General features: G+C 33.1%; 2 protein-coding genes across 4 annotated transcripts in view; one reads left to right on the plus strand and one right to left on the minus strand.

The window, feature by feature from the left end:
* angptl2b (angiopoietin-like 2b) overlaps positions 1–11,803 on the plus strand; it is a 31,296-nt gene extending 19,493 nt beyond the window's left edge. For 2 of the 3 annotated variants that reach the window (XM_005167166.5, XM_005167165.5), the window contains exons 3-5: positions 4,990–5,183; positions 8,886–9,156; positions 9,765–11,801. In XM_005167166.5, coding sequence (XP_005167223.1) covers positions 4,990–5,183; positions 8,886–9,156; positions 9,765–9,964 — 665 coding nt within the window. In that variant the 3' untranslated portion in view covers positions 9,965–11,801. Of the gene's footprint in view, positions 1–4,989; positions 5,184–8,885; positions 9,157–9,764 lie in introns of all 3 variants that reach the window. The other variant, NM_001126478.1, reaches the window with a different exon arrangement.
* Positions 1–26,449, minus strand: part of ralgps1 (Ral GEF with PH domain and SH3 binding motif 1) — a 200,135-nt gene that overhangs the window by 125,460 nt on the left and 48,226 nt on the right. The window contains 1 exon segment of the mRNA NM_001100146.1: positions 17,436–17,562. Within this exon segment, the coding sequence (NP_001093616.1) occupies positions 17,436–17,562 (127 nt within the window).

The following is a 26,449-nucleotide window of genomic DNA, read 5'->3' on the forward strand; positions in this document are numbered from 1 at the left end:
TGACACTGCTTTGGTACATCAATTATTGTAAAAAGCGCTACAAGTAAACTTAAATTGAATTGAACTCTTGTGCCGAAAACATCAAACAAAAATGGAATTAACTTTAGTTTGAATGAAATCATAAAAATAATTGTGTTGCAATGATGAGAAAGGAAGAAATAAAAAGAAGACAGGAGAAAGATCAGCACAGGGAGGAAAGCAGCAGTCTGTTAAAGTGAAGTCATTTATTCCAGACATGGATGACCCAGACATCCCACACAAACACAGAGCTCTATCAGTTCTTCCTGCTAGAACGAACTGGCCTGATGATGGATTTGCCAAGTTGTTTTAACATGACCCACACCACTGAAAATCTGTAAGGTCTCTCCATTTCCCCTTCCTCCCTTCTTCCTAGCATATCTTCACTTCACTGGACTTGATGGATTCATGTTCATCTCCACTTCACCACCTCATTTATATCTGCAAATGTTAGCAAGGACCTTTGTACAGAAAAGCAGATTGTCTTTCCACTGTACTTCCTCTTGAACAGATTTTGTTTAAGATCTTTTTCCATTTCTCCATGTCATCTAAACTTTAGTCTGTCAGACAGCTGTCTTTGTCAGAATCTCTTTTTTAAAAAGCCTCTAAACATATTTCTAAATATCAACATTGTACAACGTGACAGGAATTCAGAGGTCACAATTCTACTCGATGAAATGATCGTTCTAATGGGAAACAAATTTTTTTAATGATGCACCTTTGAACCTGCTTTTGGCTGTTCTTGTGCTTATTTTTCTGTTCTACAAATAGTTGTTTTGGCACTCATTTTGCATCAAGTGGCAAGTTTCCTTAACATTTAATGTTCTACAACCAATTAAACAGAAGGGGGTTAGAAAGAAACATTTCAGATTTGCTGACAAGCAGACTTCTCTGAGGGAGAGCAAGATATCAGTGGCTCCAACATAATGAGAGGAAAAAATAAATAAAAAGAAAGGTTTTCATTAAGGTTCATGAACAGAAACATCATGTGCTCAAATTTAGGCCAAAAGTGTCCAATTAAAACTTTAAACTTTATTTACATTCATTTGATTTTGAGAGTATACTGATACAAAAACCCGATCCGAGACTTTCTTAATACATAAAAAAAAAAAAAAAAGAAGAGTGAAGAAACAGATTCAGGATCCAGATCACTGTATTTTTAACAAACAGAGCACTTCTGTGAAGTAGCTTGAACAATCAAGTAATAAATTGTTCCGATTCCGATTCCGATCGAGTCTGAAACTGCGTGATCAGGCCCAATTTCTGATCACGTGATAGGATCTAGACATCCCTAGAAATAAGTTAAAGTTTGAGGGAAAATCCACTGATTATGTTTTATATGTTTTTCATTAAATAAACAAGAATTGCATAGATCAAAGACAGGGGTCAATCATGATATGTTTTTACGAGTCAATGTTAATTTCCATATTTAATTTATTAAAGTTGACTTTACTATTTTAAATAAAATATACTAAGATTGGAATGTTTGTGAAAATAAAATGCCTACAAATATGAGCGAAGTAATGTTTCATTACCATGCAGAATTACAGCTAGGTTAATCTAAAAAAATAAATCAACATATTTAACCTAAAATGTACATAACAAAATAGATTAAAGAAATATGCGGTCAAATAATAAATATTTTAAATTATTATAAAATGTGTTTTCAAATAAGTTAATCTATTTGTTTAAATGACAATACAGTGCTTAAAAAATGTTTAACATGTCATCAGGTAAATAAATAAATAGATAAAAATAAATAAATAAATAAATAAATAAACTACTTTTAAACTAAATTACATTCCAACTGGTGTCTTTTGTAAATAATTGTGAAAATGATTGATAATTATTCATTTGTTTTATGTAATGTCCAAGTGTGAGATATAAAAATTATTTTATAAAATAATAGTAATAATAATAGTAATCATCATCATCATCATCATAAACAAAATAGAATAAAAATTTACTTAAATTAAATGTAAATCATGGTAAAAATGATTAATAATTATTTATTTGTCTTTATGTAATGTCCAAGATATATAATGTATTTTACGTAATAATAATAATAATAATAATAATATATTAGAATTAAAAAAAATGTAAATAAATAAAATGGAATAAAGTAAATGTAATAAAAAACATTGTAAAAAAATAAGTAAAAATATAAATAAATAATATTAAAAAATAAAATAAAATAAAATAAACAAAACAAAACATTCACCCAATAAAAAGCAAGTTTCTCCTCAGGAATGGGAAGCCTGGAACAGATTCAGTTTTAGTCACGGTAAGGGGCTAATGAGCCCTGTCTGCATTGTTATCTTAAATTTGTCAGGTAGTGCGATGGCTCTTACTCTGGAATGCTGTGAAAATCCGCCAGCCAGACAGAGAAACACAGACACCGTCCGGCTCAGTGGAGTGTGTGCAAAGGAGGCCATGTACCCAGCACATGAGCTCTTTTATTACAAACACAGACAGAAATATCTCAATCGCAAAACAAAGTATTAAAATCAATGCGACAAGCAAAACGGACTGCAGCAATATTTAAAGAAGCAACCACGGCATTTTTAAAACACCATTTGCAACAATAAAGAGGTTGGAGTGTCGACGAATGTCGAGCATGAGGTCTGCTTTTTATTAGCTACAAGTTGAGAGTAAACAGTAAAATGTTCCAGACTACTGTAAGTAAACCACAAGGCCTCAGCAGCGCTTTGGGACGGAGATGTAAGATACCTGAAAGGCTGTCTGCCAGATCTGACAGCATGGAGAGCTCAGTTAAGATACACAAACAATGACGGAACATGTGAGATCATCTGCGTTTAGAGCTCAACTTTGAAGGGATAGTTCACTCGAAATTGAACATATGTTGTTGATTTACCTACCCTTAGGCCATTTAGTATGTAGCTAGCATTTTTCCTTAATTTTTTTCTCATTAAATATGGTTTTTAGTAAAAATTGTGATCCTTGGTGATTCATAAAATTTAAGTCAACAGCTATCACTTGAGTAAAAAAAAAACATAACTAATACCTGTGTTTCCTGATAATATATTGATGTTTGATGAAGCTAAAAGATCAGTATATTTTGGATTAATATGAATGTTTTTCATACATTCATTCATTCATTCATTCATTTATTCATTCATTCATTTTCTTTTGGGTACAGTCCCTTTTTTAATCCAGGGTCGCCACAGCGTAATTAACCGCCAACTTATCCAGCACGTTTTTACCCACAACCCATCTCTGGGAAAATGAATGTTTTTATTATACTAAATATTGCTTTAATGATTTCTCTTTATTTTATACCCACAATGTACAAAGAAAAGTTTGTATAAACATTGTGTAGTTTATTGGAAACATTTATATCTATAAACATGACTCTTTATAAAATATTTTGACTCTTTAAAAAAAATTATTATTATTGTTTTTTTTAGACTGAGAAATTGAGTATGGTTTGTTACAATTGGACCAAATTTGTCCAACTTATCGCAAATTTGAAATCTGAAGGTTGAAACAAATATCTAAATATTGTAACTATTGAAAAATATTGTCCAATTTAAACAAGTAATGCATATTACCTATCAAAAAGTATGTTGTTATATATTTAAGGATAATAAATACATTAAAATGTTTTTGTAGATTTACAAAATGTCTTCATGGGCCATGATTGTCATAATATTTCAATTATTTTTGACATAAAAGCAATAATTTTGAAACATACAATGTATTAATGACTATATGACACAACCATTATTTTGTGGTCCAGGGTCACAAATATAACTACAATACTCAACCCCATTTTAGAATCTTCACACAAGAAGTGAAAATGTATTTCAATTTCAATGTCAAGTAACAAGAAAGCACTTAAAACATTAAGATTTATGTCCTTTTCATGTCTCCTTACGTTTCCTTTTTTTTCTTTGTCTTTCTATACTTTAGATTATTTTAAATTGAGTTCATAATTACCATAATATTGCTTGAGGTCAGGTATTAATCTTGTTTTGCCTGTATATGTTGACTTTCAAAGTAATATTTAGTTGCATTTTATGCTAAAATTATATAGAACTATAATATAATATAATTATATATAATTAAATTTTGTACTGAAAAATGTAACCTACATTTTGGATGACCTGAGTTTGAGCAAATCAAGTTTTGTTTTTTGAATGGGAATGTAATTACAGAAATAAAAATATTATTATAAATTATACTAAATTATAAAATTATAATTTAGTCCCCTTTAACTTGTTCAATGAACCTGTTCGAACTTATTTCTTCTGCTGTTTAAAAGAAGATATCTGGCATCTTTTCACCATTGAAACAAAGAGGACATCAATGTATTCTTCAAAATATCCTTTTTGCTGTCTCTCAGGCTGGCCAAGTTGCTTTAGTTAACAAAAACTCTTTAAACCTGCCCGGGTTGACCAGATTGGAAGATCAGTAAACTAGTTGAGTCTGGTTTAAGATGTTTCCTACCTTTTGTCTGATTTACTGAGAAAGCAGATCAGAGAAAAAAAATGTGTATTTGAAACTGGCAAATATTTTAAAGACAACTAATTTATAGATGGTCTTTTCATTGGAAAACGTTGGAAATTGTAGCCATTTTGACGTGTCCCTATAAAAACACTACTCCATGCTGAGGGAATTTTGGAAGTGCTCGCTAATCTACTTGCTACTGCATTATTTAGCAAATGGGCCTTTCTTGGCATCCTTGCCAGCGTTATGTTTGGCTGGAGGAGCAGAGGCAACTTCCCAGGCCAGAATGGCAGCCAAGGTCAATCCTCTTCTTATATTAAGAGCTTTTCCAGCTGTGCTATGGAAGAACAAGAGAGAGGGATGCAAGGGGATCCCTGAGATTGACTTCCTACCATTATAGAGTTCAGCTCTGCAGCAGAAGCAATTGAGTTTTCCTGTCTGTCACAGTGTCGTGTTGCCTGAGTGAGATTTGACAGCATTTTTTTTTTTTTTTTGGTCAAGGTCCCTGGAAGGATTGCCTGGAAGCTCTGGAGGATGGTCACACTAACAGTGGGATGCACCTGGTGAAGCCGGATAACACCAATAAGCTAATGCAGGTGTGGTGCGACCAGAGACAGGACCCTGGCGGCTGGACGGTCATCCAGAGGAGAATGGATGGCTCCGTCAACTTCTTTAGGAACTGGGAGACATATAAGGTGAGCCACAAGAAAAACCTCCGGCCAATGATTATAGGACCCTGGCTGATACATCTACTTTTAAAACATCTTTTGTGTTCTAGTTTCTCTGTATCATGTTTTTGTGTGTGTGTGTGTGTGTGTGTGTTTTCTTTCATTGTTTACTTATTTGCTTGTTTATCTGTTTATTTATTTGATTATTTATTTGATTATTTATTTGATTATTTATTTATCTGTTTTTTATTTATTTGCATGTTGATCTACTTTTTTATTTTTTAATTAATTGATTGTTTATGTTATTGTTTTTTTCTATTTGTTTGTTTATTTATTTGTTTGTTAGTTTGTTTTTCAAAAGGCTAACTTTAATGGTTAAAATAAATGTTAGCAATCAATTCATTTTCAATTAATTAAAATCATAAAATACAATCAAATTTAGAATTATTTAACAGTGTGACAGTTATTTTTTAGGAATTTTAGGAACTCTATGAAAACATTTAATGTTTTATTTTTTTCAAATTTAATTGTATACTAGTCCAAATTAAAACAATAAGCAATCATAAGTACTCTTAAAATAAAGTTTATTATTATTATTATTATTATTATTAATAAAAAATAATTCGCAGATCTTTAGCCCATAATTGAGTCTCTGTATTTATTTGCGTAAATGTGTGTAACTTTATATTCATTCAGTTTTTAATTATCATCCGATATGTTTTATTTACAATACAGTTAGTAAAGTAATATTTTCTGTCTTTTAAATATAAAATTATCAGTTACGATACTCCCAAAATAATTCTGCATAAATCTTCAGATTTTTTACAAAATTCTCTGCAGATAAAGCAAAAAATTGTTGCAGATTCTGTCTGGCCCTACCGATTACTAATAAAATATTATATTATTTTCTATATAAAGTAAACAGTAAATGGAACTAAAGTGGTAGAAATCACACTACAATCTGCAATTAATATTACACAAAGGTAATCTCAATTAGCAATACAATATACAGTATCTAGGTAATGAAAGTACAGTGTCTTTACTTCACTTATAGTGGCAAGCTCGACAAAGAAGTACATTTGTGTTCTTGTGGAAACAATTTGCTCACATTTTACCTTGGTCACTTAATGGCACATGGTCTATAACTCTTGGGCTGCTTCATATAAGCTGAACCGGATGGCAGTGAACATACAGACCCCTGAACGTAAAGCAGTTTAATGAGAAACACATGCCAACAGAAACTGCCACACTACACTCCAATGCCTCAATGCAAAGGCTAACTTAATTATTCTTCCAACATTAACATGATCTAAGTGTATATTTTGTGTATGCAATAAATGTAATAAACAATTAAATTAAATTGATTAGCATAATTAGTAAATCAGATTAAGACAAGGCACCTTTCTTCCCCAATTTGCAGACAGTGATTTAAATTTTAATGCTTTTTGTTCTCCAGCACTGAGCCTTTTTTCTGAATGTTTACAATTTATTCTCAATAATGAAGTGATAAAAAGAGACAAAAAGCACTCTTTAAAAACCTTGAGATTCTAATATGTAATAGTAGTAGTAATAATAATAATAATAATAATAATAATAATAATAAAATTATTATATGTACAATGTTAACAATTTTTGTAAATTACACAGTATTTAACTGTAATATGATCTGATCTGTAGGACAGTTATACAGTATGTTACTGTATTTTATTGTAAATTACTATATTTTACAGTAAATATATACAATACTGTAAACAAATACAGCAAGATAATTGGTTCTGTCAATGTAAATACAGCATTTTTTGCTTTAATTGATTTACAGTAAGTTACTGGCGAATTGCTGCTTTTTTTTTTTTTTACTATTTTTATCATCCTTTTAAACATTTTTTCGTATCCGCCCAATACAAACAAACATCTGTGAGCAATTACGTGGTGGAAATTTATCTCTCATTTACCCTTTTCATACTGCTCAATCTGTGTGTGCGATAACTGACAACACTGAAACAGGTAATGTCATGTGCTCTGCAGACCAATACAGATACGCACCTTTTGCATTTGGCTGCGGTTTCTAAATCTACTAAACTGTCCAGGATTTGGTTTTGCTTTCGTTTTCTAAGCTGTCATTAAATTTTTGTGCACAGCTGTGAGAGCAAGAGAGACATTAAATAATAATTTCTTTAATCTAAACGACTCAGAAAAAGAATAAATACTCTGAAAACTTGGCTGCAGAATATTTGTCAGAAGATTATAAACAAATTTGTCTTACTTAAATAATCTACAGTTTATGTTGTATTCTTGTAATTATTATTTTTTTATTATTATTTCTTCCTCTGTCATTTATTTCTCATTTGCTGTATATTTAATTAATTTGATGATGTCAATATATTACATATGTTTTACATCTAAAATGGTTTGGCAAAACTGTACAAAATGTCATGCCAATACAACCTGAACTTCAATGAGAGATAGAGAGAAGCAGATTTGACCTGAGAGTGGGTGCACATGGCTCCTGAATAGCATACAAGAGAAATAGTGTCTTTTTTTCAACAGTCTTTTTAATAACTTTAACCCATTGAAAAGAAAAAGTTTAAAACAGATAATAGTAAAAAAAAAAGCGTTAAAAATCTAATTATGTTTCGCTTGTCACATATAGTTAACTATTTATGTACTGTGGGTAAAAGGTGTTTTGATCCGGCGACCACCACAAGTATATTTCAATCCTGTAGGAGAAACTGAATATACATGTACTGTGGGGGAAACCGGAGCTCCTGGACGAAACCAACGCGAACACGGGAAGAACATGCAAAGTCCAGACAGAGATGCCGACTGACCCAAACTCAAACCAGACTCAAACCAAACTCGGACTCGGACTCAAACCAGTGACCTTCTTGCTGTGAAGCGGCAGTGCTAAAAATTGAGCCACCGTGCAGCCCGAATTAAATAAAATTAAATGGTTAATAGTTACCACCATACTTCCTCCATTTATTTTATATATTTTATTATCTCATTCTCAACGTGTTCGCGCGGGTTTCCTCTGGGTTTTCCTCACAATCCAAAGACGTGCACTATAGGTGAACTGGATAAACTAAATTGGCTGTAGTGTATGTGTGTTAATATGAGAGTGTATGAGAGTTTCCCAGTATTGGGTTGCAGCTGGAATGGCATCCGCTATGTAAAACATATGTTCGATAAGGTGGCGGTTTATTCTGCTTTGGCGACCCCTGATGACTAAAAGGACTAAGCCAAAGGAAAATGAATGAATGAATGAATGAATGAATGAATGAATGAATGAATGAATGAATGAATGAGTTTTATCCAAATGACCAGCATTGTGCTGCCTTAAAGATTCAATTCAAATGTTAATAGAAACAAATTCCATTTGAATTATGAAAATCACAGAGTGCAGAGAATGTGACAAAGCATCATCAGAATCTTTGTCCACTGCAAAACAAAACAAAGTATTTATCACAAGAAAAGCTGGAACTACCAGTTCTTCATGAGCTCAGACAGAGATGTCTATCTGACTGACAAAGATCATGCTGGTTATTAACAAACAAAACAGAATAAAGAAAGTCATGATGCGGAACAAGTGAAGACTGAGTAAATGATGACAGAAGCCAGTCATTTATGGGTGAACTATCCCTTTAAGGACATGAAAAAATAAATATAGAGTAAAAGAAACATCTTGCTTAACCATAACTCAGTGGCAGGTGCTCTTCTGTTTTATTACAGCAAGGTTTTGGAAACATTGATGGAGAGTATTGGCTGGGTCTGGAGAACATATACTGGATAACCAACCAGGGGAACTATAAACTGCTGGTGACGCTGGAGGACTGGTCTGGGCGCAAGACGTTTGCAGAGTACGCAAGTTTCCGTCTGGAGCCCGAAGCAGACTTCTACAGGCTCAGAGTGGGCCGTTATCATGGAAATGCTGGTGACTCTCTAACCTGGCACAATGGAAAACAGTTCACCACTCTGGACCGCGATCATGATGTATATACAGGTATCAGTCTGTCAATAATACCTAAATTAACCTTTTTTTGCAAATATGCAATACAGTGTCAATTATATAATAATAATAATAATAATAATAATAACAATAACAATAATAATAATAAAACATTACATATATTATCATTTATGTATACACACCCACACACATTTTAATATATATGTAATGTAAAAAGCAATTCTATATTTTTATAAGTAAATGATAATATAATAAGTTTTATGTTGCTATTATTATATTATGTTTTGTATTTTTAGTATATCTAATTATACTAAAATATAATTAATTATTATTAAGTAATAATACTTTTACTATATCTAATTAATAATAAATGGTAATAAAAAATACATTCAATAATAAATATAACACAACATCAATAACATTATTGATATATAAGTATGTATTTACAGAACTACAAATTACTATTTTTTTCATATATATCGACATATACTTTTATTATTTATTGTTATTATACATGTTATTTATTTTTAGGATTTCATTTTTTGATATAAGATGATTTATTTAATATGATTTTATTTTTACTGATCTAGTAGTAATCATTTGACCTGCACACATTTAACCTGAAATAAATATTTTTTCAGGGAACTGTGCCCACTATCAAAAGGGAGGCTGGTGGTATAACGCCTGTGCTCACTCTAATCTGAACGGCGTGTGGTACAGAGGAGGGCATTACCGCAGTCGTTATCAGGACGGTGTTTACTGGGCTGAATTCAGAGGAGGTGCCTACTCTCTCAAGAAGGTTGTGATGATGATTCGACCAAACCCCAACACCTTCCACTGAGCAGGACACACAAATGAACTAAAAACTGGCTTAAAAAGTGCAATTTGATTAAACTGTGGTTTGATTCACACATACATACTAGGATGTGATATGTGGGGGAAAAAATAAATAAATAAATAAATAAATAAATAAAAAATAGTCTCTTGATTATTGTAAAGAACACCAAATGATCAGAGACTACAAAAGGAAGCTCTATATTTAAAGAATTAGTTCATTCAAAAATGAAAAGAATGTTATTAATAACTCCCCCTCGTGTCATTTCAAAACCCTTGAGACATTTGTTAATCTTCAGAACATAAGTTTGGATATTTTAGATAAGAGTCAGGAACCTTTTTTGAGCAAAGAGCCATTTCCAATTTTTTGGCAAATGCATTTTTTAAAGAGCAATTGGGGATATATATGACGCACCATATGTTAAGCAAGTCCATTAATTAAAAAAGGAAAATTTATAGAATTTCTTTCTTTTCATTACTCATGAACATTGTTTGAATCTTATGGCAAAAGGTTACCATAGAAATGTAAGTGGCATTCCCTTCATTGGTAGCGTGATTCAGGTAAATCCACAGTGCCGCATTGGATAAAACGTCCTTTTATTCTTATTCATATTTATTTCTGCTGTAAAAATATACAATAAAAAGGTCATTTTTAGTTTAAGGAAACTGATTTTTAGTGACAGTTTTAATTTTTTATTGAAGGGAGACAGCTGGAGAACCACATTATATTGGTCAAAGAGCCACATGTGGCTCCCGAGTCATAGGTCCACTACCCCTGTTTTAGATGAAATTATTTTCTGGATTTTGAAAGTCTTGTTATTGCCTATGAAGAGTCAAAGAGCTTGCATATTTCATCTAACATATCTCAATTTGTTTTCTGAATATGAATGAAGGTCTCTGGGTATTATAAAGACATGAAGGCGAGTAATTAAAAACAGAAAGTTCATTCTTGAGTAACTACTCATTTAAGTGCTAATTGCTTCAACAGAAAAGAAAGGTCTGTTATGTTTTTTGTTTTGTTTTGTTTTTACAATTGACCAAATGCATGGAACACTCATATGCAAGCTGGAAAAAACCTTTGGTGAAAGGTTGATGTGACCCTATATTCAATGGCATAATGTTCCTTAATAACCCTTAGCTTACAGTCAGTTAATTAGACCTAAGCATTCATTTAGTTGTTCAAGCATTAAAAAGATGAAAAGACATTTAAATTTAAGCAGCATAAGGGCTAATTAATCGAAATCCACAGTAACCATGCATCTGGTCAATTGCTCTAGGAAGCAGTTCAAAAAGAAAAAATATATAAATGGACATGATGTGTTTTTTTCTCTCTAGCACAGTAATGTCAAATGATTTTGTTCATCTTTAATATTCAGTGCAATTGTGGATCTGTTGCCTGTTGTTTTTGAGATTTATTTCATCAAATAGACCTGAAAATAACTCTGATTAGTATGTAAAATAAGACACAGGACATGCAATCCAGTGATAAGTAGCTTATGCTTTCCTAGTTTACTCATACTGTAGCTAAGAGAAGATGTACTTCCTGATGAAATGAATGACTCCTAATTTATTTCAGGGATATCATTTTTAAAATTGGTATAAATCTTGTAGTTTTAAAGTAAACATAATTAAACTTGAAAACACTTCTTAAAACAGTCACTGATTGCTCCATCTAAACTGTATTTACTGTGTAAATTAGCTGTTGGTGTCAAATGAGGAACCAACACACGTTTATGTACATATAAATGCAATATTGTTGAAAATAATGTGTCATTTGTAATATACTGTAAGTGTAACAGATTTCCCCAAGTACTGTCTAACTGTTGCAATAAAAGATGTACAGCTACAGGCTTTGTGTAGTGGTCCTGCTGTAAACTGACCTGAGATCAGGTGCTAAAGTACAAAAAACAGTTTTTAGATCTTCCATGGTTTTATACAATTTTAAATCAACCAACCCTCTTGATTTTACTAATGTAAAAAAATATAAATCAACACCACTTTGGTATGTGTACATCTATACTTGGGAAATAACAGAGATAAAATATTATTGTTTGTTCTGTAAGGAGAGAAGGGAAGAGAGAGAAAAAAAAAGGAAAAGCAATGTTTTAGTCTGTCCATGTCCATTTCATGTGATTGCTTTAGAATTTCATAATTGTGTCGTATTTAACTGCAAACAATTTACACATAAACTCACTTGTGACGTGTGCACAGACATGATCTTCCGACCATCGGAATTTGCACCATGTATGGACACCTTAAGCCAATGGTCATCAACATTTTTATCACTGTTGACCGGTCAATTTTACTGCGAACTGGGGGTGGGGGGGTTAGGCTGCTAGGCGACCATAAACCATTATCTCAGAGGATGACAAGCTGACAAAACATTGTTGTAATTCCGATACAACTTTTATTTATGTAGAAAATTTTAAAAGACTGCAGTGTTTGGGTGTTCTTTGTTTGTCTGAGATAATTAGTCTAATGAAATGTGTGTATTCTATGCAAAGTATGAAGCTGATTGGTCAGTTTTTGTCACTTGACTTGCTGAAAAGGCACGAGCGCGTCATGCCACGCACCTCCATTGGAAATAACAAACTTGTGCAAACTCTAAAAAAGACACAATATGCAAAGACCCCTAAAAGGCTACCATCATTTGCGATCTCCAGCAGTTGATCTTCTTGTATAGACATAGTGGATTCACCTGATTTGTTGACAAATGGGTTGCGGATCTATTCCTTGGCAGCTTGTGGGTCCTTTACTGAGCCTTTTCCACTTTGCAAAGAAACTTTCCAAAGACGTCTGTTTCTTACTCATTTTGCTGCTTGTGGGTTAAATTTGGGTGCTCAAGTGACCAAGATGCAAGTAAGAGAATACTGTCATTTTTTCAAAATAAAAGATTCTACAAAATAAAATATTGTTCAGACTAAGATAATAAATAAAAAGAAACAATAATTTCTTCTGCTGTCCGATACCAGTTGGTACTAATTTCTTCTGCTGCCCGGTACCAGTCAGCGGCCTGGTGGTTGAGCACCACTGCCATAAGCTATCTAACAACTTTCAGTGCTGTAAATCCATGCAAATCTTTTGAAGATGGAATTGCATTTCATATATGGATCTGTCATTTTTTCTGTCAATTTAAACTCCTAATATATGGTTTTTGGAACACAGAGAAAGCTGCACTCAAGCCGTTCTAATTGAGTTCACCTTTGAGCATGACCTCAGTGTCAAAAAATGATGTGCAAAGCTTAAGTATGCACTATTTTAGGTTTGTGACAGTGCATGCGTTATTATGCAATAAGAAGCTAATGTTCCAATGGTAATTGTGTTGTATTGTTTCTTGCAAAGACAGATAGTTTCATTGAACTGTCCATTTAAACTATTTCTGTGCCTGTTTTGTTCAAAGATTAAACACACCTGATTAGAGCATGCTGAAAACGTATTTGAGATCAATTGTGCAATTTTAAAACTGCATCGATATTCTCTCCTAAATCGATTCTGAACTAACAGCAGAATGTGCTCTAGACTAGTTTTAGTTTTTAACCACACACTCAAATTCTCACCAGTAAGACCACTTGTGTGTTTCGCTGAGTCATGCAAGTTGTCTTTTATATCAGGACATTAATGTAAATATAGCTCACTGCTGTATATAAACACTTCTGCAATTTACTTAAACCTTCTCTAACTTTATCAATTAATAATTTAGATTCAAGCGGTACTTGTAAAGAATTGAATGCAAACAGTATGGCTTGAGATGAAGATTTATTTTTTATGTTTTGGACTATCGGAATTCCATTGCATTGACATAGACATGAATAAGTGAATCACGATAATTGACATATATTCCTGTAATATAATGTTTTTAATGGTGAAGGTAAATATATCTTGTGTGTTTAATTACAGTATATTGAAATGAAAATGATATTGTTTTTACATATAAAGTAGCAGTCTAACTAATGATGTAATGTGATTGATTGTGGAATAAAAGGGTGGAGTGAAAGGATTGTGTCACACACTGAGGAAGGAATTGTGCTTAAACGTCTGTGTTTCGTTTCACAGAAGAATGTAAAATAAAGGCTAAACATAGTAATTATTTAATGAGTGTGAATCATGACCTTCTGAGGAAATTAACGTTATTAATGAATAATTTAGATTTAAGCGGAACTTGTAAGGAATTGAATGCAAACAGAGTATGGCTATTTGCAAAGCATAGAGCGATGTCTTCGGTTAAAAAACAAACTCAGAATCGATTCAAGAGAGAATAGCGATGCATTTTGAAAATGCCATAACAGACGCAGAATCGATTTCTTGCCCTACACATAATTACCATGGCTCTGCTTGCTTTCCACCTTGCACTGCTTTGTGTGCCGTGTGGGGCATTATGGGGACAAGCTGCTGCATCTGTCATCTTTCATTTGTGCATTACCAGTGAACACTTGGAAAACATTCCACTGGAACTCTCACACTAATTTGCCCTATTTAGTAAATCTGGCCCCTAGCGTTTTAAACTGTGGTTAGATTTTAAGTCGTGCGCTGTGTTCCAGCATTTTTTGATGCAAACCGAACTTGTTTATTTATATAACAAAACCAATAATACAAGATCTATGATATAAATAAAAAAAAAGAATAAAAATGTAAAGTGCTTGACAAAATCTCAAACCCTTTCATTTCCTCTTTCCTCTGTCCCATTGGGAAATGGAACAGACCGCTGGAGAAGCCCAGTGGAAACTGATAGATAAGAAGTGACAGCCCGCACAACAGTCTCTCCGTCCCTGCGGTTTCAACTGCCTGCTGCTCAGAAATGGGAATATATTCCTGGAGTTCCCTGCAACTTAACTACAAGGTACCGGTACCAGGTACAATGGTTCCTTCCATGTGTCTTCTGAAAAGTCCTCTGTTGAGTGTGAAGCAGTTTACTGACACAACGCCAATAAGTAGCAGTGTGGATTATGTAAAGGAAATTTAGTTAATGAGAAGGATGTGTGCGGCTGGGAAAAAGAAGATGTTATGCGTCAGCTTGATCCACATGTTTACTTTTCTTAAAAATTACAGCAACGGTCTGCATGAGCAGTGTTTTAGTCTTCTAGAAATGAACTCAGACAAAGTGAACGTTTGAGTTACAGCCGTCTGAAGTTATTCCTGACTGGCCTTTAAGTTATTCACATACCGCAATGACACAGGAGCACCTGGAAAACTGTGACCGTGAACCTCAAACATATGGCAATGACATAGCGTACAGTCTGTTGTGCAGCTTAAAAATCAACGTCTTAAAAAGCGCATCTCGTAAAACAAGACAAAGTCAAAGACACCTCCCTAACATTAAGCCTCCCGATGAGCTGGTGCTCACGGTTAACAGCTGGATTTATCATACGGACCTCACTTCTGATGATTAAGATAAAGGAGTGTAATTGAGTGAGGGATATACATCCTGATCCCCATCAGAGTGACAATCCTGAGGGAGGAATCCATTTCAAGTGCTGTCAGTACCTTTAGAGGAGACTGACAGCGCTTCCTTTCTTTTCTTTTTTTTAACAAGTATTGTTATTATTAGTAAACAGTGGTTTACTGGAGAAACTGTGGGCCTGTCGTGACTGGAGTTTCTTAAGGATTAAAAACATCTCAGTTAAAGATAAACTATATAGGGAGTAGGGTTGTGTCGATAGACTATGCCATCGATGCTATGCTGTGCCTATTCATGCCCCACTGAAAAAAAGTGATTGACAGGTGGTCATTTATTTGTAACTTTATTTATTTATGGTTTGGTTATGGGTAAAGCAAAGATCATGTAGGACAGGTAGTGAAAACGGTAGGCTACAATTAATTAATTCATTATGAATTAATTGATATTTAACAACCACTTCCACTCCCCGCCTACGACGGCGATGGCATGGTCCATGGCGATGTTTCACATTAAACATCGTACGATGCCAAATTGGTCAATACCGACCAACCCTAATAGGGAGTCAACACGATAGAAAATCAACAAATTGAAAAAGTAAAAAAGATACGCATGCATTATCATTCACATTACACAAAAGCATTTCTGTAGTCAACTAACAAGCTGTGTCTATTATTATTATTATTATTATTATCATTAACAATAATAATAATAATAATAATAATAATAATAATAATAATAATAATAATTACATAGTGGATTAACTATGGCTGGGCGATAAAATCGATAAGTATCAATATTATATATTTACCGAACACCATTGTTAAAATCAATTAAAAAAAAGATTTGGCATGTAGTTTCGATATAAAGGCGATAGTTTTATTCAAATGTGGCTGCTGAGCTAGAGCCTTGGAAGCAGTGCCAATAAGCTTAGGGTGTACGTTTGTTAGAGGTCACCAGAGTGGCTTTTTGGTTTCTTTTCTTGTGTATCCTAGCCACCAGTACTTCATCTGAAAGATTTTTTTTAGCATAGGGGTAATGTAGTCATTCAACTTTACAGTTTGTATTGTTGCAATATGTATTTAAACAATGATGTTCCTTTACTTGAAAGCTCAGATTTGATTATCATAATTTGTGTTTTCGACAGAGTTTGAGGTTTACTCACACCATTATTCACACCTTAAAGTTTGGTTTAATTGTTTAGTATTTACGCGTTACCATTGCACACACATTGTAACATTTTATTTATCAAGTTTACTAGTGTCTTTAATACTTATCTTTATTTTATTATAAAGAGATCAGATATTTTGTTTAAATATTTTTGTTTTTGACAACTAAAACTATTTGCCTTAGTAACGTTGGTAAATTAAAATAAATATACATATACACACCACTTATGTATATACCTTTCTATATATTCTATACCTCTATAACTATAGCTGTCAATCATTGAAAAAAAATAATTAATAAATAAATGAATAAATATGCAAGTAGGTAGGCAGGCAGGCAGATAGGCAGATAGGTAGATAGATAGATAGATAGATAGATAGATAGATAGATAGATAGATAGATAGATAGATAGATAGATAGATAGATAGATAGATAGATAGATAGATAGATAGATAGATAGATAGACGGACGGACGGACGGACGGACGGACGGACGGACGGACGGACGGACGGACGGATAGTGAGAGAATACAAAATGTCTGAGATGGTTTGACAAATGCAGTTTTCTTAACTAACTATTAACTAAAGCAGTGCATTGAACTGCCCTCTGCTGGACACCACAGAAATAGCAGATGACACATGGCCAAAACCTGGTGTTCAGCCAACCTAAAACAACTATAGCCCCAACAAGCAAGAAGCCATTAGGCTAAATTAAAAAGGGTTCACCAGCACTGAATGAGGCAATTTCACAAGGCCCCCAATGGGAGTATGACCCATTGCTAATAAGAAACTTCATTAAAACCCACTCACACTGCCTCAAGACATGTCTGACTGAATGTGGTCAGTCATTATAGTATGTGAAGGGAAGAAGGTGACAAAAGTCCATTAACGCAGCTGTGATCTTTTGTGACACTCACCAAGGTAGGGGATGCAGGGGGCCATTTTGAGCGAGCGGGTGTACTCTCTCATGCGGTTGTAATTCTCTTCCTTTGACGTCAGGAAGTCAAGCTTCTCAAAGGTGGCCTTGTCCTTCCGACTGATCAACTGTTCAGAACAGAAAATGACAAAAAAGAAAGAGGGAACAAATTAGGAAAACCTCAAGACTAAGAGAAAAGCATGAAATAATTTAATCAGAGGAATTCAAAATCTGAGAACATATCAGAATAGGGAGGAAAATAATAAATAAATAATAATAATAACATAAAAAATATATTTTAATGCATTCAAAGGGAACTAAAAGATATTAGGAGTAGTTTTATATTAATACTGCAATAATAAAAATCAAAATGATAACCCAAAGATATTTAATCCATATAATATGGAGTTACATATTTGTATACAATTTTAATTGCATATTTCATTTATTTAATTATTTGTTGCCGTTGATGCTTTCATTTATTTATTTATTTATTTATTTATTTATTTATTTATTTATTTATTTATTTATTTATTTATTTATTTATTTGGATTGGTTGGTTGGTTGGTTTTATTTAACTTTTGAATGCATCGTAGATGACAAACATTTTCCAAAACATAACACCTATTGCATACTGTACATTTATTGCCAATAATTACCATCATAAATATATTTAGCAAATTTTTTTTTCACTGTTACTTTGAATAATTAATTCAAATGTAAAACTATGTGTTTGCTATACTTACAAACATACATGCATACATACATATTTACATAGATACATACATTTATTGAATGTTAAATTATTATGAACATTATAAACTATGTGAGGGAGTATTGTAATAGTGTTAAGAGTGAGGTTCCCAAAACTCCTAGTCTAAACTACAGACACTCAAACACAGCACCGGGTGTGCACCGGGTGTGCTTCTTATTTATAGAAAGCACTAGATCACATGAAACAGGCCCAGTGTCTACAAAGTATTTAATGAGTGGCAAAAATTCTGCCAATGCTTCCTTACAGCACACGTGTGATTAAATAACATCAGTGGAGATGACCATGTGCCAAAGCCTTGTTAGGATTAACAAAGAGCTTGTTAACTGAGGAATTCCATCACCCATGGTTTATCACATCGAATGCTGCAGTGTGTTTCCACAAAGTAGTTCAACATGCTCTCCTGGTGCCAGACTAATACATATACTGCTATCCAGTCAATTCACTCTTGTAGGTTTGATCAGAGAGAATGTTGCATTCAAACAACACAAGCAGAAGTTGTTGAAACCACACTGCTCGCAAAAAAAAAAAAAAAAAAAAAAAAAAAAAAAACTTCTAAAACAAATAAATAAATAAATAAATAAATAACACTGTTTCCTTGAACATTGTATGTGACTCCAAAACCAATGAAAACCAATCTTATGTTGGCAGTGCATGGCAGTAAACAAAAATATATTATATGGATGAAAATTATAAATATTATCACTCTACTGCACGCATTAAAAAAGGCCAATTTTTTGAAGGTACTTTATGATATGTTGTCATATAGCAAAAATAATCAATAGTGGAACTAAATTCTAATTTAGAACTTTTCTTATATTTAATCATTTTTTTTTTTGAAATGCTGTTTGCTTTGATTTAATTGGTGTTGCAGCATTTTAAGTTAGAACACAGAACTTATAAATGACACCTTAAATACTTTCCAACGACTGATATCACAACAGTTTTCATTTATTCCATTATTTTTACTGATATTATTGAAAACAATCACAATATTGAATTATCATGTATTCAACATACAGTAGAATTACATATTTTCTCTAGTAAATATTATAACAAATACATAACAAGTCTAGTATATCCAGATGCATCAGAATAATGTAGCTACTAGCTAACAATGTTTATATATTATACTATATACTATACTCTGCCTGTCTTATCTGCCTCAGAGCTAACTTACTTGAGCTGTCTCCATTACTGCTCTTATCAAATGTCCAATCTGCATCATTCTCATGGTCACTAAATCCCTTCTCATTAACACTTTCATCTGCAGGAAGAGCCAGTTTTGTCCTTTTCTTCTTTTACTATAGAACATTGTGGTCCTCAGTAATACACTGTTCCCTGTATTTATAACTATTCAATAGTATTGTCAATAAAATTTAATTTTATCCATAATGCAAATGCAATTAACATACAACTAATCAACATTATATTACTAGCATTCATGTTGTTATTGTTACAACTTCAAGATCACAGCTAAGCTAGCTAACCCATTGCAATATTCCACATTCCATTATTGCAGTGTTGCCATTTGGCAACACATACAACTGTAAGGTCCACCCAGTTGGCCCAATGCCGGTGTCCACTGGTGGATGAAGGTTCACTGCATGTTCGGTCTTTCCAGTGCACAATGTTGATTTATATTAAACTTAACTCATATCTGACTCCAATTTTAGTATGAGATGGTTTAGAATATTAATATATTTATCCTCGTTTTATCTGACTCCAATTATAAAACATTAAGAAGATTATATCAATATGTAATTTAGATAAATGTTTGAACCGTTTGTCTTCACTCGTAACTATTACATCCGTTCATTCGGGTGCTCATGTCGCTCAGAGAAATCGCCTCGGCCGAAGGCGTCCCTCACGGTCACACTCCGGTCAGTCTTGAATATTAAACAGAGGTAAATTGACTAATACTTTAGATGGCCGCTACCAGCGCGCTTGTTCTAAAATATTTTAGTTAGTCCCGCTTAGATGTACACCTTTGAGTTAAGACAATCATCATTTCTAATTAGAGGTTAGGGCATTAATATAAATGTACCCGACTACTGGACTCTATAGTAACTTTGGTTTTCACCAAGCCCATGGTTTCCCATATGAACTTAATTTAGAATAATATTACCTTCAAACAAAGGTCGGGTACCCAATCTAGGTTAGTCGTGCAACACCTTGTTGACCTAGACGGAAGTTATCGCCCTTTCCACCTAAGTACACATGAATCAATATCAAGAGTCAGCCGGATCCCTAAAACACAATTAGTGTGCCAATGCTCCATCTCAATTGGATTTTAGTCCGTCTACTGACCTGACGCAAGACGTGCGGAAACAAGGATACAGCGTAATCTACTTGAATTAATAATTACAGAGTGAGCAAAATATGGTCAAACATTACAATTTATTAGTCAGGTAAATGTATTATGCCAATTCAATCAGTCAATTCATAAATGATCAATACAAAACATCAAATTATCAAAGATAAATCCAAGATGAAAAAGATGCATTCCTGACTTTGAAATATACATAACATGGGGCAGACCCCATGTTATGGGCTGATCTGGTTAGGCAGAATCGCCCTGAGTTTTTCTTAGACCTTACCTTAAATAATCCAAGAATTCCCTCAAGGAAGGGGGTGTGAACAAACGGCATTCACACTTAGTGGCACACCCCTCTCAGTGGTTCAAAAGATGCCTGAAGTTATATATTTATTGTTCTGATTATGTCTATTTCTGAGAGAATGAGACCATTGTACCAATCGCACTGAGACATTTCAAATAATATCAAACATGATAGTTAAAGTCAGTTTGGTTAGTCTAAAACATTGAAACATTGAAATGACCATATGTGTGACTTGGGGGGATGAAGCTGAGTCTCAGCATAGTCAGATGCAAATGCAGCAGGAACTGGTTTTTCACGCATTCCCCCCTGGTGGGTTGTGGAGTCCATTGGCCCTGTCTTCAGCTCATGTTTTGAATTGTCAAAGATATCAGAATATTTGCAATATTTCAATTCTTACACAACATTTAGATGATTTACAAAAAAACGAATATGGTTAAACTTTTTTTGAGTTGTGAATATGTCATCGTAACTTACTAGAGGGGATGTCTCCGAATTTTTTTAACCTGACATGAGTTGATCCTTTGTTTTTATTGACATCTTTATTTGCATAATAACAGCTATTTGAGGAAAAAAAAATCTGATTTGAGCATTAAGCCTCGCAGTGTGAACATAGCCTATGAGCCATACTTGTCCTATCCCAGCAAACCATAAATCAATAAAAAGCTTATTAATTCAGCTTTAAAATAATGTATAAATGTCTTTTTTTTTTTAATCGACATAAATGACTGGGGGCTATTTCATAAACCAAGCTTACAGAAAAAGCCAGGCTTATTTTGGTAAGTCAGGTTTATTAATGGCGGATTCGGTTTCATAAATCAAATTTACGATAGTTCAAACTTAGTTACCCTAACCTATATATATATAAACTAAACTAAACTAAACTTTTTCTGGGGAGTGAACAATACCTTTATACAGTATATCAAAAAATAAACAATAAATTAATTAATTAATTAATATTTATACAAACACTGGATAAACTTCTGTTACAACAGCTTCATACCCAGATGCACAATACAGTTAGAGAGTGGAAAGCTGACTTGACAATAAGCTTTGCTCTCTGCAAAATACATATTCATTCATCATTTAGAAGTTGGCCTGAAATATACCTGAATAATTTAATGAACCACAACTTGGACTCTCTCCTTTGGACTTGCAACAGAGAATCAGTAAAGCAATTTTGTTCCCTTTTATTTGCAAAGGGAAGCGGTAAGGATTTTATTTGATTTTAAACGGCGTCAAGATAATCCGCGGCAGGAATGTTAAATCACGACACCATCAATCAGCAAGCCTGGTGTGGAAATGATAATATTATGACAAAGACTTGAAGAAGTACTGTGAGCTAAGGGAGACTGCATACGATATTTTAAGAGGAAGCTAATTACAAAACCATTACAAATGATGAACAGGGTCAATTATAACTGTGCCAGCTTGTTTTAGCAAATGCGATTTCCACATGCGAGTGTGTCTAGCATCTAGCCTGCAAGACTAGCAATTTTCTGCTTTAGTTAGGGCAATCAAACGCCAAAACAAAACATTTTCTCATCTCCTTTATCAAGCTATCATTCAACCACAGCAGAAGTCGGTCTCCCTCCTCTTGAACGAACGCCACAATAGCATTACTCATTCCAATAGACACATACACAGTACTAAACAAACCCACCGAGGGCAATAAAAGTGAGGGGATTCCTTCAAGCACTAACATCTTTATTTTATTTTTCAGTAACACATGACTGACTTTGATTACAGCATAGTTCATACTGTGCTTCCTGCCACTGTAGCTGCTCCAGATAGCGGTTAAAGCCTCCATACATCAATTGCTGAGCTCAGGGACACATTCAGAACAACTTTCCACTTACACATGAATTTGGTAGAAATGTGCCTCTAAGCTAATATTAAAAGCTGAACGTCAAACTTTGAGCGGAATCACTCACAGAGTAAATGGGAGTAGGAGAAAGAATTGACCGTCTCAAATAATCTGACGAACCACAGAGCTGATTTCCAAGTTTGGGAATATAAAAAATGATTAATAATTTTTGTCTATGGCAATTCAATGTAATCAGCTAAAATTATATTGCATATTTATCATTGAATAAAGTGGTTAGAGACTTCCTAACTGATAAATGATTTTTATAAATGCTTGAACCCTGGAAACTGCTGCTTGCAACTATACAATGTATAATAAAAAAACAATAAAATTAAACAAAAATTTATGGTAAAAAAATAAATAAATAAAAATAGTCCCTTTATTAATCTGGGGTCGCCACAGCAGAACGAACCGCCAACTAATCCAGCTTATGTTTTACACAGCGGATGCCCTTCCAGCTGCAACCCATCACTGGGAAAACATCCATTCACACTCATCCAATCACACTCATCCACACACATACCCAAAAGCAACTTTAGCCTACCCAATTTACCTATACCACATTTTTTCCCCAATTTCTGTTCGGTTCTGGGAAGATTGTTTCAGCACATTTCTAAGCATGTTAGTTTTAAAAACTTATTTCTAACAACTGATTTATTTTATCTTTTCCATGATGGCAGTAAATAATATTTTACTAGATGTTTTTCAAGACACTTCTATACAGCTTAAAGTGACAATAAAAGGCTTAACTAGGTTAATAAGGTGAACTAGGCAGGTTAGGGTAATTAGTCAAGTTATTGTATAACGATGGTTTGTTTTGTAGATTATCGGGGGAAAAACTAGCTTAAAGGGGCTGATAATTTTGTCCCAAAAATGGTTTTTAAAAAATTAATAACTGCTTTTATTCTAGCCGAAATAAAAAAATAAGACTTTCTCCAGAAGAAAAAATATTATGAGACATACTGTGAAAATTTCATTGCTCTGTTAAAAATCATTTGGGAAATATTTTAAAAAAGAAAATAAAAATTAAAAGGGGGCTAATAATTCTGACTTCAACTAACTAACTAACTAACTAACTAACTAACTAACTAACTAACTAACTAACTAACTAACTAACTAACTAACTAACTAACTAACTAACTAACTAACTAACTAACTAACTAACTAACTAACTAACTAACTATCTATCTATCTATCTATCTATCTATCTATCTATCTATCTATCTATCTATCTATCTATCTATCTATCTATCTATCTATCTAATACTTTTTTATATATATATAATTTCTTTTAAAAATAGAGTAAAAATCTCATCTCATTCTCAATCTCATGTCGTTTCATCTCATCACTTCCTTGTTATTTATCTTATATTTTAAGGAAACTTACAGTTAACCTGTTTTTTTTTTTTTGTTTTTTTTTAACAATTGAAATAATGGCCATTCTTTACAGTTTATTTATTTATTTAATTATTTATTTTGTGCTTGTAGAAATTTTGTATAGGGGAAGTGGAGTATTGCAAAAGAACAGCTGTGCAAGTGAAAGGAAGGGAATTGATTTTGTTGCATATTGAATTACTGGGCAACTGGATTTATTTATTCACCAAAGCGAATTCTGGCTTGCATTTGGCAGTTAGTCAGTTTTAATTTTGGACTCCCTGTGACACCAAGATACGCAGTGGAATCACAGGGCCATCTGTCTCGCTGTCAGCAAACCATAAAATGTCAGCTCTCCTTCATCTCTCACATCTTCGCCAAAACCTGTACATCTTTCCCTCTTTCTGTCAACATGCCCTCTGGATCTTTTATTGCTTCTTTCCTCTAATATCTTTCTTTCTGAAGCTTGTCACATCTTAATTTTATCACACAGTGTACACTCAACAGCATACTCAGGTACACCCCTTTTTTTGCCTTTAGAGCTGCCTTAATTTCTTTTGTGGTATAGATTAAACTCAACTTTATTTTGCACTTTATTCTGGTATTACTTTATTTATCATTGCAACTACTAGGCAAATGATTCTCATTAGAGTATTAGTAGACTGTCTGCTTAATATCTGCTGATATTGGTCCACCAAAAGACATTCAACTGACTATAAGAAACTTTGTGAGTACACTGCATCTTACATACCTTTCCCTAACCCCACAGTCTGCTAATACTCTGAGACTAAATTGGTACTTAGTTGATGTGTAGCTCATATTCAATAAAATGTAAAAACAAAATGAATTGATAACAACATTCATCACAGATTTTGGTCAATGCTGACATAATATTATCACACGGTTGCTTCAGATTTATTGACTGTAAAGTGCCCAAAGTGCTCTTTTGGATAAAGATTTGGTGACTGTGGAAGTCATTTTTTTTATTATTTGAGAAAATGTAAATAAACTCACGGCCATGTTTGTCATGACTTCAGTAATATAGTGTGTTATCCTGCTGCAAGCAGTTCTCAAAGGGTGTTCATAAAAAATGGAAATGGTCAACAACAGTATAAATAAATAAGCTTTACATAGATGTATAGTATGTTAGAGTAAGATATTTGGCTGGCACACATCTATTTGAATATCTAGAATCTAAGAAGTTAAAAAACAATAATATTAAGAAAAGTGCTTTTACAGTTTTCCAAATTAACTTAAAGTTTGTTTATACTTCAAGTGAAACTGACAAACAAACAAAACGTACAAATAAATCAATACATTTGTTCAGACTTTGCTGTAGGGGATTGAAACAGATTGCTAAAGTAAACCTTGAGTAATAGTTTTCTTTAATACCATAAAGCATCTAATAGTAAAGCAATTTAGTATGTAAATGTGCAACCAAATGAAAAAAAGTTTATGAAAATAAAATCATGTTTGCGGCACTTTCTTGCATGTTGTTTTCTCATGCATGTCATTTTTACTGTGCTTATTGTTCTTAAAAGAAAATGCAGAATTTATTAAAATATGAAACTAAATGCTATCAACAGCGCATGTGGCATCAGCATGTTTGTTAGCAGTATTATCCTGAAAAGGAGAACTTATTTTTACCTCTAAGCAAAGTGAAAATTGTAATAATAACAATAATCTCTGTTGTTACATTATAGGAGCCATTTTTTCCAAATGGAGCCATTTTAGATTTAAAATCAGTGAATTAAAATGTGATGCAGTAGTTTACACTGAACAGTGCAATTTATTAAGTAACATTTTTTTTTTGCTTTGGTTGCAAAGAAAGTGATGTAAGGCTGGAGTAAACATAATACATTAATTATTTAAATTATTAAATTAATTATACATGCTTACTATGAAAACTATGAAAATTTAATTAAACAGAAAATAATAAATGTTAGAATTAACTAAAACAGGAAACAAATATAAAAACATGGGTATATTATAAATAGCATTATATTGGCAGTTGAGGTATAAACAGCTTTAATGAATTACACTGACAAGTTAAACGAACTTCGCTGTTAAATGTCAATTTTGCTACGTAAATAATTTCACAATACATAATATTCCATTTAATAATGTCATTGTCAAAATTCCCCTGTGGCAAAGCTAAATACATGGCAAGAAAGCTGGGTTTGTGGTATCAGACAAACGGTCCCTGCCGCAATAAACAACATGCTCCTGCTTTTTCCATCTTTTCTCAATTTGCAGAAGTACTGTGGCTGGATGTGGAATGCCAATTCTGGAAGCCGCTTGCATCCCGAATCATTAAGGCTTCCAGTGAGTCTGAACTCAATAACACAGATATTCCTCAACAAAGTAAAGATTGAACAGGATAA

This window comes from Danio rerio, chromosome 8 (assembly GCF_049306965.1).
Source record: "Danio rerio strain Tuebingen ecotype United States chromosome 8, GRCz12tu, whole genome shotgun sequence".
NCBI lineage: Eukaryota > Metazoa > Chordata > Actinopteri > Cypriniformes > Danionidae > Danio > Danio rerio.